Source organism: Haliotis rubra, unplaced genomic scaffold (genome assembly GCF_003918875.1).
Source record: "Haliotis rubra isolate DU_JTF1 unplaced genomic scaffold, ASM391887v1 Scf1465, whole genome shotgun sequence".
Taxonomy (NCBI): Eukaryota; Metazoa; Mollusca; class Gastropoda; order Lepetellida; family Haliotidae; genus Haliotis; species Haliotis rubra.
The window spans coordinates 86,201-100,657 of NW_025765409.1; the positions used below are offsets into that span (position 1 = coordinate 86,201).

Genomic DNA, 14,457 nt, shown 5'->3' on the forward strand with positions numbered 1-14,457 from the left:
TGTACGGGATTAGCAGTGGAGATAGGGGCTTTTCAAGAGCTGCTTTTGCTGCAGCATCGCCCTTGGGGTTACCTGCTATGCCGACGTGACCCGGCAACCAGCAGAGGACGATGTCACATTGGACAGTAAAGAGGTCGTTGTAAAGTTCCAATAAGTCCAGGATGATTGGGTGACTTGAAGTCACATTTTGTAGTGCTTGAAGGCAGGATAGTGAATCTGTAAAAACGATGAAGATTTTGGAATGTTTTTGCTGTTGAATGTAGGTCAAAGCTGAGAAGATAGCTTTGGCTTCAGCGGTGAAAATGGAACTGTTGTCGGAGATCCTAGAGGAGACAGTCTTGGATCCAATGACTGTAGCACTGGCAACTTGGCCATCGTCCTTGGATCCGTCATTGAAAATGGATCTATGGGTGTTATACTTTGAACGTAACTGGTTGTATTCCTGTTGGAACACCAAAGGATTTGTTTCAGACTTTTTGAGTTTGGTGAGGGTGAGATCGACCTGTGGTTTCACCATTTGCCATGGTGGTGAGGACAGAAGTCGGTAAGGTGCAATGATGTTGAGATCAATTTTAGCTGCAGATATATGTGGTTTGATCCTGATTCCAAGTGGTGGAACCAGGCTTGGCAGTTTAGGAAACAAGTTTTCATAGAGCGGGTTGAAAACACAATTGTATGCTGGATTGGACTCATTTGAACGTAATTTAGTGATATACTGCAGTGAGAGTTTAATGCGGTGTTGTTCAAGGGAAGGTTCATTGGCTTCCGCATATAGACTGTCTACCGGAGAGGTCCTAAAAACTCCAAGGCAGAGCCTCAGCCCTTGGTGGTGGATAGAGTTTAATTTTTCTAAATTGCTTTTGCAGGCTCCACCGAAGACAATGGAGCCATAATCTAGTTTACTGCGAACTAATGATCTGTACAAGTGAAGGAGGGTGGTCTGATCCCCTCCCCACTCTGTATTTGAGACTACTTTTAGCAAGTCTAGAGCCTTCAAGCACTTTGTTTTCAAATATTTTATGTGTGATAAGAATGTCAGGTGGCGGTCGAATATGAGTCCCAGGAATTTGGCCTCTTCTGCTACCTTGATGGGAGTACCATCTAAAGACAGATCTGGATCCTTGTGTGGTTTGTATTTACGACAAAAGTGAATACAATTTGTTTTGGATTTTGAAAACTTAAAACCATTTTCATTGGCCCATTTTTGGATTTTGTTAAGGTGTAGCTGCCTTTCTATTGTGTGCATGTTCTTACCACGACATGAAATATTGAAATCATCCACGAAAAGGGACCCATCAACACAACTGTTCAGAACGTTAGTGAGGCTGTTAGGTTTTATGCTAAAAAGTGTGACAGACAGAGTGCTGCCTTGGGGGACGCCCTGATCTTGGTGGAAATAATCAGACAATGTGGAACCCACCCGAACTTGAAATTGTCTGTTGTTTAAAAACTGAGATATGAATTGAGGTAGTCTACCCCTCAATCCAAACTCGTGTAAATATTTTAGGATACCATGTTTCCACGTTGTATCATATGCTTTTTCTAAGTCGAAAAAGATAGATACTGTATGTTGTTTGTTGACAATGGAGTTTTTGATGAATGATTCCAGACGCACCAGATGGTCAATGGTACTTCGTTTTTTTCAGAAAACCACATTGGAGGTCACTGAGGAGATTATTGGTCTTCAAGTACCAGATTAATCCATTGTTGACCATGCGCTCCATGGTTTTGCAAACGCACCTAGTTAGTGATATAGGACGGTAGTTTGAGGGATTATTATGAGCGCGGCCAGGTTTTGGTATAGGGATGATAATGGCATTGTGCCACGAAGGGGGGAAAGTGTCCGGATGTCCAGATGTCATCAAATATATTTAGTAGTGTTTCCAAGCTTGAGTCAGGGAGGTGTTTCAGAAGCTGATAATGAATTTCATCAGCTCCTGCCGCAGTGTCGTGATGCTGTCCTAGGGCAGTACGTAATTCATGGAGGGAAAACGTTTCGTTGTAATCCTCCCCATTATCAGAGTTAAAATTGACTGATTTCTTTTCTTGTTGGGTTTGGTATTTCTTGAACTGAGGGTTATAATTTGATGAGGAGGAGTGGTTTGCCAAAGTTTCGCCAAGTTTGTTTGCAATTTCAGATTTATTTGTTAAGAGAGAGTCACCATCTTTCAGGTGGTGAACTCCTGATTTTGACCCTTTGCCCTTAATCTTTTGAATCATGTTCCACACCTTGGACATGGGTGTGCGGGAGTTGATTTTTTGGACACATATTTCCTCCATGACCGGCGTTTAGTTTGTTTGAAGGTACGTTTTGCCCTGGCATTTGTCATTTTAACAGCATTCAGGTTATGCACTGTAGGATGTTGTCGGAAATATATTTCCGCCTTCTTCCTATTTTTCCTCGCTTGTTTGCAGTTTGTATCAAACCATGGTTTGCGTATGTGCGGGTTTGCAGAGGACTTAGGAATAGTTTTGTCTCCGATGGCATTTAGGACGTCTGAAAATAGTTCCATGGGGTCAGGAACATTCCTGAAGTTGTCTGGCTTAAGTTTTTCTGAACATAGGGTTTGGAATAAAGGCCAATTGGCCTTAGTAAAATTCCATCTTGTTGATGGTGGTTCATCCGTGGGGTTGATAGGAGTAAGAATTGTTGGGAAGTGGTCGCTTCCACAAAGGTCATCATGGACCAACCATTCAAACGCATTTAAAAGATTAGAATCTGTAAGTGATAGATCGAGAGGAGAGTATGATCCAGTGGCAGGATTGAGGTAGGTGTTTGATCCATCGTTGAAGATGCATACATCATTATTGGAGAGAAACTCTTCAAGGACCTTTCCCTTACTATTTGTATCAGTACTCCCCCATAGGGGTTTATGGCCGTTGAAGTCGCCCATGATTATGCAGGGCTTTGGGAGTTGATCGTATAAGTTCTGAAGATCTGTTAGGCGAACAGTTGAGGTGGGAGGGAGATAGAGGGAACATAGTGTAAACCCTATGTTCAGAGTCATGCGGACAGCAACAGTTTGTAGGTTGGTGTTAAATGGAAGAGGGCTATTGAGGATGCCCTGCCTCACCAGGATAGAAGTGCCTCCTGTAGCTTTTACACCGGGAGGAGAAAAGGAGTGGTAGGAACTGTACCGACGGATGTCAAATTTATCAGTCTTTTTTAGGTAGGTTTCATGGAGACAAAACGCAGATGGTTTGAAGTCTTGAATCAATAACTGTAGTTCATTATTTATTATTCTTAAGTCCTCTGCAATTCCATTGAATCATGTTTAGTGGATTCATGGTGCTTCCACTGGTGACATGTCACGTGAACGTGAGAAATCGTTTGATGAACTCCTATTGGTGTCTGGTGGAGATGGAGTTACCTCCATATCCAGAGGGCCAGTTATGGACCTCGATGAGGACGTCTGAGGGAGAGGTGGCCTTTGGTTTTGTGTTTGGCGGTTGTTCGAGTTGCTTTAGTCTCTCTAGCCTCTTTTTTTCCCTTTTTTTTGCGCAGTTTCTGTTTCTGGTTTTGGCATTTGTTCTGGAGTTTGTGATTCAGAGGTTTTGACTTTTGGCGTTGGAGATGGAGTGGCTTAGATGGCCTGAGTTGTGTTGAGTTGAGTTGGCTGAGAAGACATGATCCATGTCAGGTCGGTTTGACATGAGATTGTTGCAGTAGTGATAGAAGGACGGGAGACAGCAGCAGAGTAGGTGATGGTTGAAGGGGCTGCAGTTAAACTTGTAACCCTCTTCTTTGCTTCATGAAAGGAGATATTTTCTTTTTTCTTTTTGCCACACTGGGCAAAACTTGGAAGAGGCCATATGGTTACCACAGCAGTTTGTGCACTTCACTTCCTTAGTACAGTCGTTGCCCTTATGCTTGTCACCACAGTGATAACAAACAGCAGAGGAACGACAGGACTTGGATCCATGTCCAAACTTTTGGCAGTTGTAGCACGGGAGTGGATTGGGGACATACACCTCCACACCAATGCTACAATAACCAGCTCTAATCGAGTCAGGAATGTTTGCTCGCGCGAATGTGAAGAGATAGGTGTTCGTTGGTTGAACAACACCGTCCTTTTTGAAGGTGAATCGTTTGACGGCTGTGACGGATTGCTGAGAGAGTTCCTTGACAATTTGTTCCTCAGTCATGTCAGACAGGCATCGAGCTCTGCAAAGACTGGGGATAAGGAGGTGTTATACTCAAGCGAATTTGACATGAAATGCTGCAGCTGTCTACCAGATTAAAGGTCAGGATGGTTCGGTCCATGACAATCAATTGGAGACGTACAGAAATCAGAGGACAGCATCACCAGATTGGCCCATGAGCCACCGCCTTCTGTGCATGGGTGTGCGCGGCTGATTGGTTTTGACAGAATATCCGTTATCATTTTGAACATGCCAAAAGTGTTATGTAATACCAAATTTTGTATACCACAGGGCAAGGCGTGACCAGCCGATTGGTAGAATCGGGCCTATTTTACCACCCGTCTATGCAAAGTTAGGGTCGAAGTGGTGTGTTGGATTAAGGAACACTATTGCTGGTTTCGTCATCCTCAACCACCAGACTCCCTTCTCTGCCGACACAGGGATGCAACCCACGGCAAACGGGTCGCCCAATTTGGTCGCCTCTTACGACCAGCAATGGGGTGCTGTGGACCTATTCGACCCCGGGTTCACACGGGGGCGAAGAGCCATTAGCGTTACCCAGTACCCATCACGAGGAGATTGCTCTTCAGGGGTGCTGCATCGGCACATAGAAAGACGAACAGTTCTTTGTAATTATCCCATGTAGTAAGCAGTAACAGACCGAAAAATACCCTAATCATGGTAAAGCGTATCTGTCAATCTACTGTTGTTGTAAACTCCCCTTTGTCATTTGTTGATAAATACGGAAAAATAAAGGTTAGACGTTGGAAAAGAAGTTTTTAAAGAACATTTTTGCTGTGTGTATGAAAAAATTCTACATGAATAAGTCCTAAGAGAGTTAATATTTCGATCTTCCCTCTCGTGATCAACAACATAACAAATGGTGACATGAATGAATCTTGAAGGTGAAATCCATAATAAATGTGTTCCAGTTGGGTTATAAAATATAAATATCCTTTTATAAAATGTTGGTTGTGTATATTTTGTTTCACATAAGGAAAAAGTGAACTTACACAAAACAGGAGTTCCCTTAACGTAGACAAGTCGATCACCTAAAATAACAATTCAGGTACAAAACGTTACCTTCAGGAGTTATAGCAAAACTATGCAGACATTAAAGTATGCTATAGATGTAGCATCTCTCTCATAAACAAAAGATGTCACAAGATTTTATTCGCAAAAGCTGAACAAAACTATTTCCAGATGAACATTTCTTTGTAATATTACGAAATAGTAATTGTAGCAGAAAGAGAAGAGTGGTTTCAAAGCATTTGCGATTTAATACTTCCACACACGTGGACACAACCTACGAAATGTAATCTTTATTTGTCAATTCAAATTATTTACTCTTTTAACATTTTTCAAAATGACCTGTGTCCAATATTATACCAACCTTGCTCCACAGACAGAATAATTCCTACATGTTGGGCTATGGCTGCTTTGTTATCTGGAATCATCTGTATGGCAATGAAAGTGAAATGTTACGTCTACATCTTTACAGAGATATTATTATGAGGTAAGAGTTTATAACGTCCTTGTGATGATTAAGTTAATCATCAGCAACCCAAAGACCTTTCTACTGACAAATGTTGTAAATCTGTCATCCCTTTGTCTTGACACCAAAAACACTTACCGTATCAAGTCTTGACTGTTCTCTAAACCTTGAAAGGCTGTCTATGATCCGGCTCAAGTAATGTAATGGGTTTTGCCTCTCAGCTGAGGAATGGAAAGAAATATTATCCACCACCTTCTGATTTTCACATTTCAACAGTTGCACGAATGATCAAAGACTGAATGTATTTAAACTCCATACCTGCATATAGAGGACTTAGCTGCACAATGTTTTTGTCCTCCTGAAACAAACAGAAAATATTAGCCATCCTAAAACGCGCACACACGTTTACATGTGTATGGAGGTACGCGCGCATGCATGTACTTATATGCACGCTTGTGCGTCTGTTGAAGGGCACAGGGAGCAAGGGAATGGGACGATTAGTCAGCTTCTTAATTGGTCATCTGTATTCCGGGTTATACATTCGACTTCAGTAGGCATCTAGTAGTGATTGTGTTACAAAAATGTTATTGGAATACTGCAACTGCAGCAGTTAAGGTCAACTATTTTTAAACCTGTCTGTTCCATGGTTTCCAATGACAATGACAACAGACGTTCACTCCGAAGTATATCATGCATTATCATAGAAAAAGAAAAAAAAAAAAAACGTTTCACGTCACACTGTACAAAATAGTCATTTTGTGTTTCATCTGCTAAAATGTCTAGTAACTACTGAAAGTCAGCGTTTCGATATCTAAAGCAACACACACTAGCCCGTACATTTTTTGCAGCAGCTGAATGTCATTTTGTTTGTATTCTGATGAATTTGATTTAACAATGCAAAATGTGTGTTACCTTTTCCACGATATCCAAGTCTTTTGTAAGCTTCTTTGCGTCCTCAAAACCTGCAGGATAATATAATTGAACCACAAATAAACCGTATTGTTAATATAATAAAAACTACAAATAAGTAGTGAACAATAGCTCTTACTCATTTCAATTAACATAATGTGCCTACACAACATCAGTATTAATGAGACATTCGAACTTGGCAACTTAGAATCGATCAATGGGATCAATTCCTGCTGATGTCTGCATGGGCACAGAAACAGAATGGTTTAAAACAAGGTAGGTCTGTAATTCATAATGTGTAACATTGGTACTTGGCTTTGGCCATGTCAGGATTTATGAGTTGCAATATTAAATCACATTATCTTCATAATGGTATTATATCATTTTGTTATGATATAACGACAGTGATGGTGACCATGGGATTTTCTCTTTGAACTCCTACTTACTATACACCTGGGAAAAGTTCAGAAGACCTAGGCCAAGATTTTCGGAGCTCTCTTAGAACTAAGATTCTCTTATATTCAGATCAGAATCGTCACACAGCACAGTCATGGCAGAGTCGCCATAACTTTTACGATTTTACAATTGAACACCGTTCTTGTCATAAGTACTATTGTCATTAAACCGACATCAAAGATAACATTCATTATCATGGTAATTGTTTATGTTTTTCCAAGTTCCAATACGCATTGCTTAAGCTATCATGTAAAGGTTCAAACTGTCCAATTCTGGCATGTTCAATCAGAGTTTAGCCTACTTTGTAAATTCATTTCAGAAATAGTTTTCTGCAACTATGACTGTAGTTATGAATGTGAAAAACACTCAGTTGTAGTCGCCCTGTGGACAATGTCTCAAAGCTTTCTGTCACTTACAGTCATGAGTTTCCTCCAGTGTTGTTATCTGAGAGCCTGATCTTTCTGAAGATAAATCCTCTGGCGAGTCCTGTGAACTAAGAGAAGCAACACCCTCCTGTGATGTATCAGAAACCGATTTCTTTAGTGAGTCCATTGATGGTGTGACAGAAGCATAGTCCCCCAGAGAGGCATGAGGAAGACTGTCCACCAAAGGCTGAAAAAACACACAACAATTTACAATTTGAATACGAGTTGTGCAATTACCTGCACTACGGTGACAAATAAGCGTTCAGCCTTCAAGACAAGTACACGCAGTAGCTATATCTTGTTTACGCATGAATGACATACCTTCCTTTATCATAACTGAAATAACAATCTCATAATGTGAACTTGTGACCAATTGTCTCTTTTGATCCATTTGCAGGACATGACATGCAGTACTTCATGATGATGGAATGTTTAGCGATTGTATAACCATTGTCACATGTTGAACAATACGTTAACCAGAAATCGTTTTAGAGTGAAGCAAACAAGAAAGGAGTGTTTGCAGTTAACAACTGTATTCTGACATTAACTAAATTTACAAACTAAAACTGATTTCTTCAAGGGAATCTACAGTGGCAGTACAAGCTATTTTCACCTACAGTTCATCGGGTGTATATTACTCATTTAAGTGTCTTGATGATGAAGCCAACTCTGAAAGGGTTTTCGGGAATGCAACCGATCCAACGCCCAGGGCATGCAGGTCTGTAATCTGTGAAACCTTGGCCAGTGCCACAAGGAATGCAGTCTTCCAAGCAATAGGAGGAAAAGTTGTTTTGCAATAGGTTCAAACGGATGGTGTAATAATAATTTCTGATAAACCACAAATAACGTTTTGTAGTTATGCGTTGTTTGGGGATATCCTCTAGTTCAAATATTCATGTTAAGACCTGGATCCTTCCCAACATGTATTCCTAGCTTGGTAACAACAGATGCTAGTGCTCAGCGATAATCTTTGAGATGTATAACACAACCAGAATCATATGCGACGTTATAGGTCCATTGGTAGTTTCGGATTCTCAGAGTTATATGACCACAAATAGAAATCGATCCTATTTGTAGTCATATAAACAGATTTGAAGCTCTCAGTGTTTGCGTAACAGCTGTAAATTAGAGGTAAAAACTTATCAACGAAGGACAGTAAAACAACTAGTTTATCACAGATGTAAATTTAAAATTAGTAATTAATTTTAAAACATTTTAACTATACAAGACGATACAATATAAAAACAGGCTACAGATAGCCAACAACTGAAGGTAGATCATCATACTACATCTTGACAAGGACTTGTATTAAGATTGCCGTCGGTGGAAAGGCATGATATCTACTGCGTAAGCTGGAGGATATGGGACAAGACTGATATAAGTCGGCAACTGATGTCGCAAAGAGTTGAGTTGAGTTGAGTTGAGCTTTACGTCACATCGGCATTATTTCAGCCATATAGTGACGAGAACGAGTCTGCATGAATACACATTGTAAGTACATAGTCAAAATTAGTCTTGTTTCAAAGACACATATTTATTACATTGTCATTTAAAAACAGAGAATGTCATAGCACTAAATTTAAAAGCAGGCAAATTCGTTAGTCACATTACACAGCTACAATTTATGATATAGATCAACTTCCCTCAGGTAGTTCACTATCAGATGAGCGCTCACGCGGGAGAACAGATCTTTCAGATTTGTTGCATGATAATGCGAGTCCCTTGCAGACGATAAGTCCACACAGTCAAGCAGAATATGCTTGACGGTGAAAACTTCATCGCAAGAGACACATATGGGGGGTCCATCCCCATCCGTTTTCAGCAGATAGTCATGTGTAAACCGACTGTGGCCAATACGACATCGTCGTAAAATTACCTCATCACATCTTGACTGACTACCCAAGTAGGTATAACCAATTGTTGGCTTCAGCAGATTGGCCCATGAGCCACCGCCTTCTGTGCATGGGCCTGCAAGGCTATTTGGTGTTGGGAAAATTCCAGTTTACATTTTCATCATGTCAAAAGTGTTTAGTAATACCATATGCAAAGTTAGGGTCGAAGTGGTGTGTTGGATTATTGAACACTATTGCCGGTTCCGTCATCCTCAACCACCAGACTCCCTCCCTCTGCCGACACAGGGATGCAACCCACGGCGAACAGGTTGCCTAATTTGGTCGCCTCTTACGACCAGCAATGGGGTGCTGTGGACACGGGGGCGAAGAGCCATTAGTGTTACCCAGCACCCATCACGAGGAGATTGCTCTACAGGGGCGCGAAAAGATTTATGTGAGACTGTTTCTATTTGATCGCTATCTGCCTGAAAGCATTCGAATTAAGTGTCCATTATGTTGTTAGAATCTTGTCCAGGTATGGTAACGCATATGGAAGGATGTTGATCTTTCCTGGGATGTGTCTGTCCACTATGATGCATGATTTTTCTGGACTTACGTAGCCTCTCAGGAGGACAATAATTTTACGCTACTTCAACCCCCTTTGAGGCCGCAGCCACTAGCAATCTCAGGTACTAATTTAAACTACCAATAATAAAAAATGCATCTATTTACAAATCATTTAACAAATCTAATTCTTTTAAAAGGGCAATAATAAAATGAGAACTGACATTATTAAAAAGATCCCTCATAGTTCTTGACTTGAAATAGTTATCCCTTGTAATGGAATATTCAACACAGTCAAGCAGGACATGCTTGACCGTGATTCTCTCATCACAAGGGATGCAAAACGGAGGATCCTCACCTTTCAATAGGTATTCATGAATATATCTTGTGTGGCCAATACGACATCATCGTATGATGACCTCTTCAAATCTGGACTGGCAACCCAAGTAGGTATAACAAATATAAGGTTTTATTTCATGTAATTTATTAACACCTACTTGAGTGTCCCACTTCTTCTGCATCAGATCACGGATATAAGATCTGGTGTTAGGTTTATAATCAGAGTATGGAATAAGAAGTGGTGTTACCGATTTGTTGAGTGCTGCCTTGGCAGCAAAGTCAGCCATTCATGTGTTACCAGAGATTCCAACATGGCTGGGTAACCGACAGAGGACGATGTTGCACTGGCTAGTAGCAAGCTCATTGTATAATTCAATAATTTCTAATAAAAGTGGATGTTTGCAAGAAAAAATTTTTTTTAATAGCCTGAAGGCAAGAAAGAGAATCTGAAAATATGATATATTGTTTATATTTAGGATGTTTTTAAATATAGTTAAGTGCTGGTTCCTTCAAGTCTGTTAATATGGACAACAATGGTGTTGTTCGTGACAACTAGAAGTGAGGAACGACTGTGTATTTGTGTCCAGTGCTAGATGGTTAATAAGACCTCTCTCATCTCTAAGATGTTGATATGAACTGGGGAATGTAACTCCTCAGAGACCTGATGCCCTCTTGTCTTATAGATGAGCTCCCCAACCTGTGATTGAAGCATCTGCGAAGAAATGTCGATCTGGTGACAACGTCCTGATTGGAGTCCTGTGAATGACATTATCAGAGTTTATCAACCATACAAGGTTCTTTAGCACAAGATCCGTAGGTATAATGACAGAGTCTAGCTGTTTCCCTCGATGTTGATTGATCCAACGGTGGATAAACATTATCTTGATGAGTGTTGAATATGGCCCCTATATATTTCGTTTCCTTCCTGGGCTAAAGTTGTGATTTTGCTGAATGCACTAGGAACTAGAAAGAAATCTCTCAGATATAGGGAGTCGTCTAGAGTCTACATCGACACTTGGATACAGGAAATCATCTATATATCCATGAATATCTGTAGCCATGGAGCCACTGATATTCCCATGAGTAGAACTCGCAATTGGAATAATCTCCAAGGGACAGCAAAGATATTTCTGAGATGAAACTCCATGAATTGAAGCCAACAATTGGTTATACCTACTTGGGTAGTCAGTCAAGATGTGATGAGGTAATTTTACGACGATGTCGTATTGGCCACAGTCGGTGTACACATGACTATCTGCTGAAAAAGGATGGGGATGGACCCCCCATATGTGTCTCTTGCGATGAGGTTTTCACCATCAAACATATTCTGCTTGACTGTGTGGAGTTTACATCTGCAAGGGACTCGCATTATCATGCAACAAATCTGAAAGATCTGTTCTCCCACGTGAGCGCTCATCTGATAGTGAACTACCTGAGGGAAGTTGATCTCTATCATAAATTGTAGCTGTGTAATGTGACTAACGAATTTGCCTGCTTTTAAATTTAGTGCTATGACATTCTCTGTTTTAAAATGACAATTTAATGAATGTGTATCTTTGAAACAAAACTATTTTTGACTTTGTACTTACAATGTATATTAATGCAGACTCGTTCTCGTCACTATATGGCTGGAATAATGCCGATGTGACGTAAAGCCCAACTCAACTCAACTCTTGACAATAGGACTTGACTAGCTGGAGCTGGAGGAAACTAAAGTTGTGACACTTTCTATTCCTATTGACTTTAGAAATTCAAGCTCTTCCTCACACTTGCCATTGAACAGCTGATCATCAAGTGGCTTAGAAAAAAGCATGAGGAGCATAGCTGATAGCGATGATGATATATTCGTAAGAGAGTGAACTGAGCCCCGAGGTTAGCTAACAAGGCTTGAGAATCGAACACCACAATAGCCACGTGATGTAAGCAGCAGCGAAGCATCTGCAGTGTGTCACGGGCTATGTCCGAATTTACGTTTCTGTCTCATCTTTAACATGGGAGCTTCAGGCTGTTGAATCTACGCGTGACTTTACATCGGGGCATCGAATCATGCAATTTAACTTCTAGGGCTGCAACTTTATCTGCGAAAGTGTATTTTAGGCTTAGGGTGTGACTGAAAGGCTATTAACACCAGCTCCGAACATGGCGTCTTCACACATTTGCCACTGTCATCATGAGGATCGTGAGGAGACATACGCTTACCGCAAATTAAAAAAGAAATGAACCCAAAAGTGAAAAATCTAAAATCCTGGGAAAGTTAGAACAGTTTAACAGAGAACACATTTGTGCCACAGGCAAACTTATGAGGTTTCTCCGTGCACGTTGCTGGAAGAGAACTCCAGTGGATAGAGCTTGAGAAGGCCACTGTAATAGGCGCCCCCTGGGGAGCACCCAGTGACAGCTGAATTATGGGATTCAAACAGTGTGGGGAGATGGTAACAGACAACCTTAGACTTTGCGTTGTGTGATTTTATGGACTGTGAGAATATTGTTGTCCATCCCCATTGTTTGTAATTCAGATTTCAGTTCTAATATTGGACTTCAAACACATGAAGAATAACACAAAAATCTGTAATAGAAGAGAGTTTATTGAAAATATACAAAAACGTATCGAAACAACATCTTACTCAGTCACTCAACTGGAACTTACTTTCTAAACTTTTACTATTATCCTCCCGACCTACCCCTTTAATTACCAACCTCTATATGCCCTTTAATTCCTAACGCTTAACAGATTCCTTCCTACACTAATTGTTTCCCTTCCCAACCGAACATTAACTCATCCTAAATATACTAGGCAGATAAAGAAACTGTGCATACAAAAATTTAAAATCAAAATTTATCAAACCTGTGTAGACACATAAGGATTTAAACTCAGAGATTAGTGATATGTATCCAACATGCATGCACGTGCCACGTTCCGTGATGTCAGTGGTTTCGTCCTTGAGACGTGCAAGACGTTGTTGCACGCTCAGTCCGGGAAAGAGAAACAGAGAAAATGAATGCAACACAATACTGTCACTTTGGAAAGCTCAACCCCTGCCCTTGCGATCGTTCTCACAATTAAACGGCTATTGAAACGCATAGCATGCCAAGGCTCACGTCTGCACAACGTCATGAGGCCATTGGGATGGTCCGTGGGGAAATGTCTCAACGACAAGTGGCTGCACATTTCCACTGCCACCGGAACACCATTTCTGCACTGGTGAGACGCTACCAGAACACAAATGACGTCATCGATCGGCCACATTCTGGACGTCCACGTGTCACAACGCCAAGACAGGACAGATGGATAAGAGTGACCAATCTTCGCCACAGGTTTCAGACTGCAGTGATGACTGACGCGGACCATCCCAGGACTTCGCCGTATCCACCCCAACACACTTCGACAACGTTTACGTCATCACGGGATCAGACCACGACGTCCCGCCATACAGCCTATCCTGACACAACGTCATCGACAAGCTCGCCGAATGTGGTGGCGAAATCATGTCCGCAGACCCTTGTTTTGGTGGAGAAATGTTGTTTTTACAGATGAGTCCAGGTTTAACATTTCCCATAGTGATGGACGTCAACGTGCCTATACGCGTGGGAGAACGTTATGCACAGGCCTGTGTCTTGGAGAGGAATCGCTTTGGTGGTGGTTCCGTGATGATTTGGGGTGGAATAACAGCACGCCAAAGAACTCCTTTGGTGATTGTTCAGGGCAACTTAACTGGTGTGGGCTACAGGGATCAGATTCTTCGACCTGTGGCGATTCCTTTCCTGCAACGTCAAGGCCCTGGGTTAACATTCCAACAGGACAATGCCCGCCCTCATACGGCAAGGGTTGCTATGGATTTCTTGCAACACCACAACGTTGACTTACTGCCTTGGCCTGCAAATTCACCGGATCTCTCCCCGATAGAACATGTTTGGGACGAGATGGATCGACGTCTACGCCGTCTTCCTCATCCGCCAGATAACGTCCTTGACCTTGCAACAGAACTTGAGAGAATCTGGCGTGGCATCCCACAAGCCTTCCTTGCACGTTTGATAGGCTCTATGCGTCGTCGATGCACTGCTGTTCTCAAAGCCGATGGTGGACATACCCGTTATTGAGCTTGTGACATGGTCTTTTGACCCCTGTCCCGCTTGTGGACTCGTGACGTCATTGTGATTAACTTTTCAGTTGAAATTCTCCCGACTTGTTATGGTCTCATGGTCCCTCCATTACAGTTCATATGTACCTTTGACATTGTTATCGTACTTATTAACTGGGATAATATTTTGACAATGCACAGTTTCTTTATGTGCC

General features: G+C 41.4%; 1 protein-coding gene across 2 annotated transcripts in view; it reads right to left on the reverse strand.

Annotated features, from left to right (window-relative positions):
• LOC124269695 overlaps positions 1-14,457 on the reverse strand; it is a 68,578-nt gene that overhangs the window by 19,425 nt on the left and 34,696 nt on the right. For both annotated transcript variants that reach the window (XM_046704730.1, XM_046704729.1), the window contains 6 exons: positions 7,420-7,615; positions 6,550-6,600; positions 5,957-5,998; positions 5,777-5,859; positions 5,537-5,600; positions 5,157-5,195 (listed from right to left, as the gene is read on the reverse strand). In XM_046704730.1, coding sequence (XP_046560686.1) covers positions 5,157-5,195; positions 5,537-5,600; positions 5,777-5,859; positions 5,957-5,998; positions 6,550-6,600; positions 7,420-7,615 — 475 coding nt within the window. The remainder of the gene's footprint in view (positions 1-5,156; positions 5,196-5,536; positions 5,601-5,776; positions 5,860-5,956; positions 5,999-6,549; positions 6,601-7,419; positions 7,616-14,457) is intronic.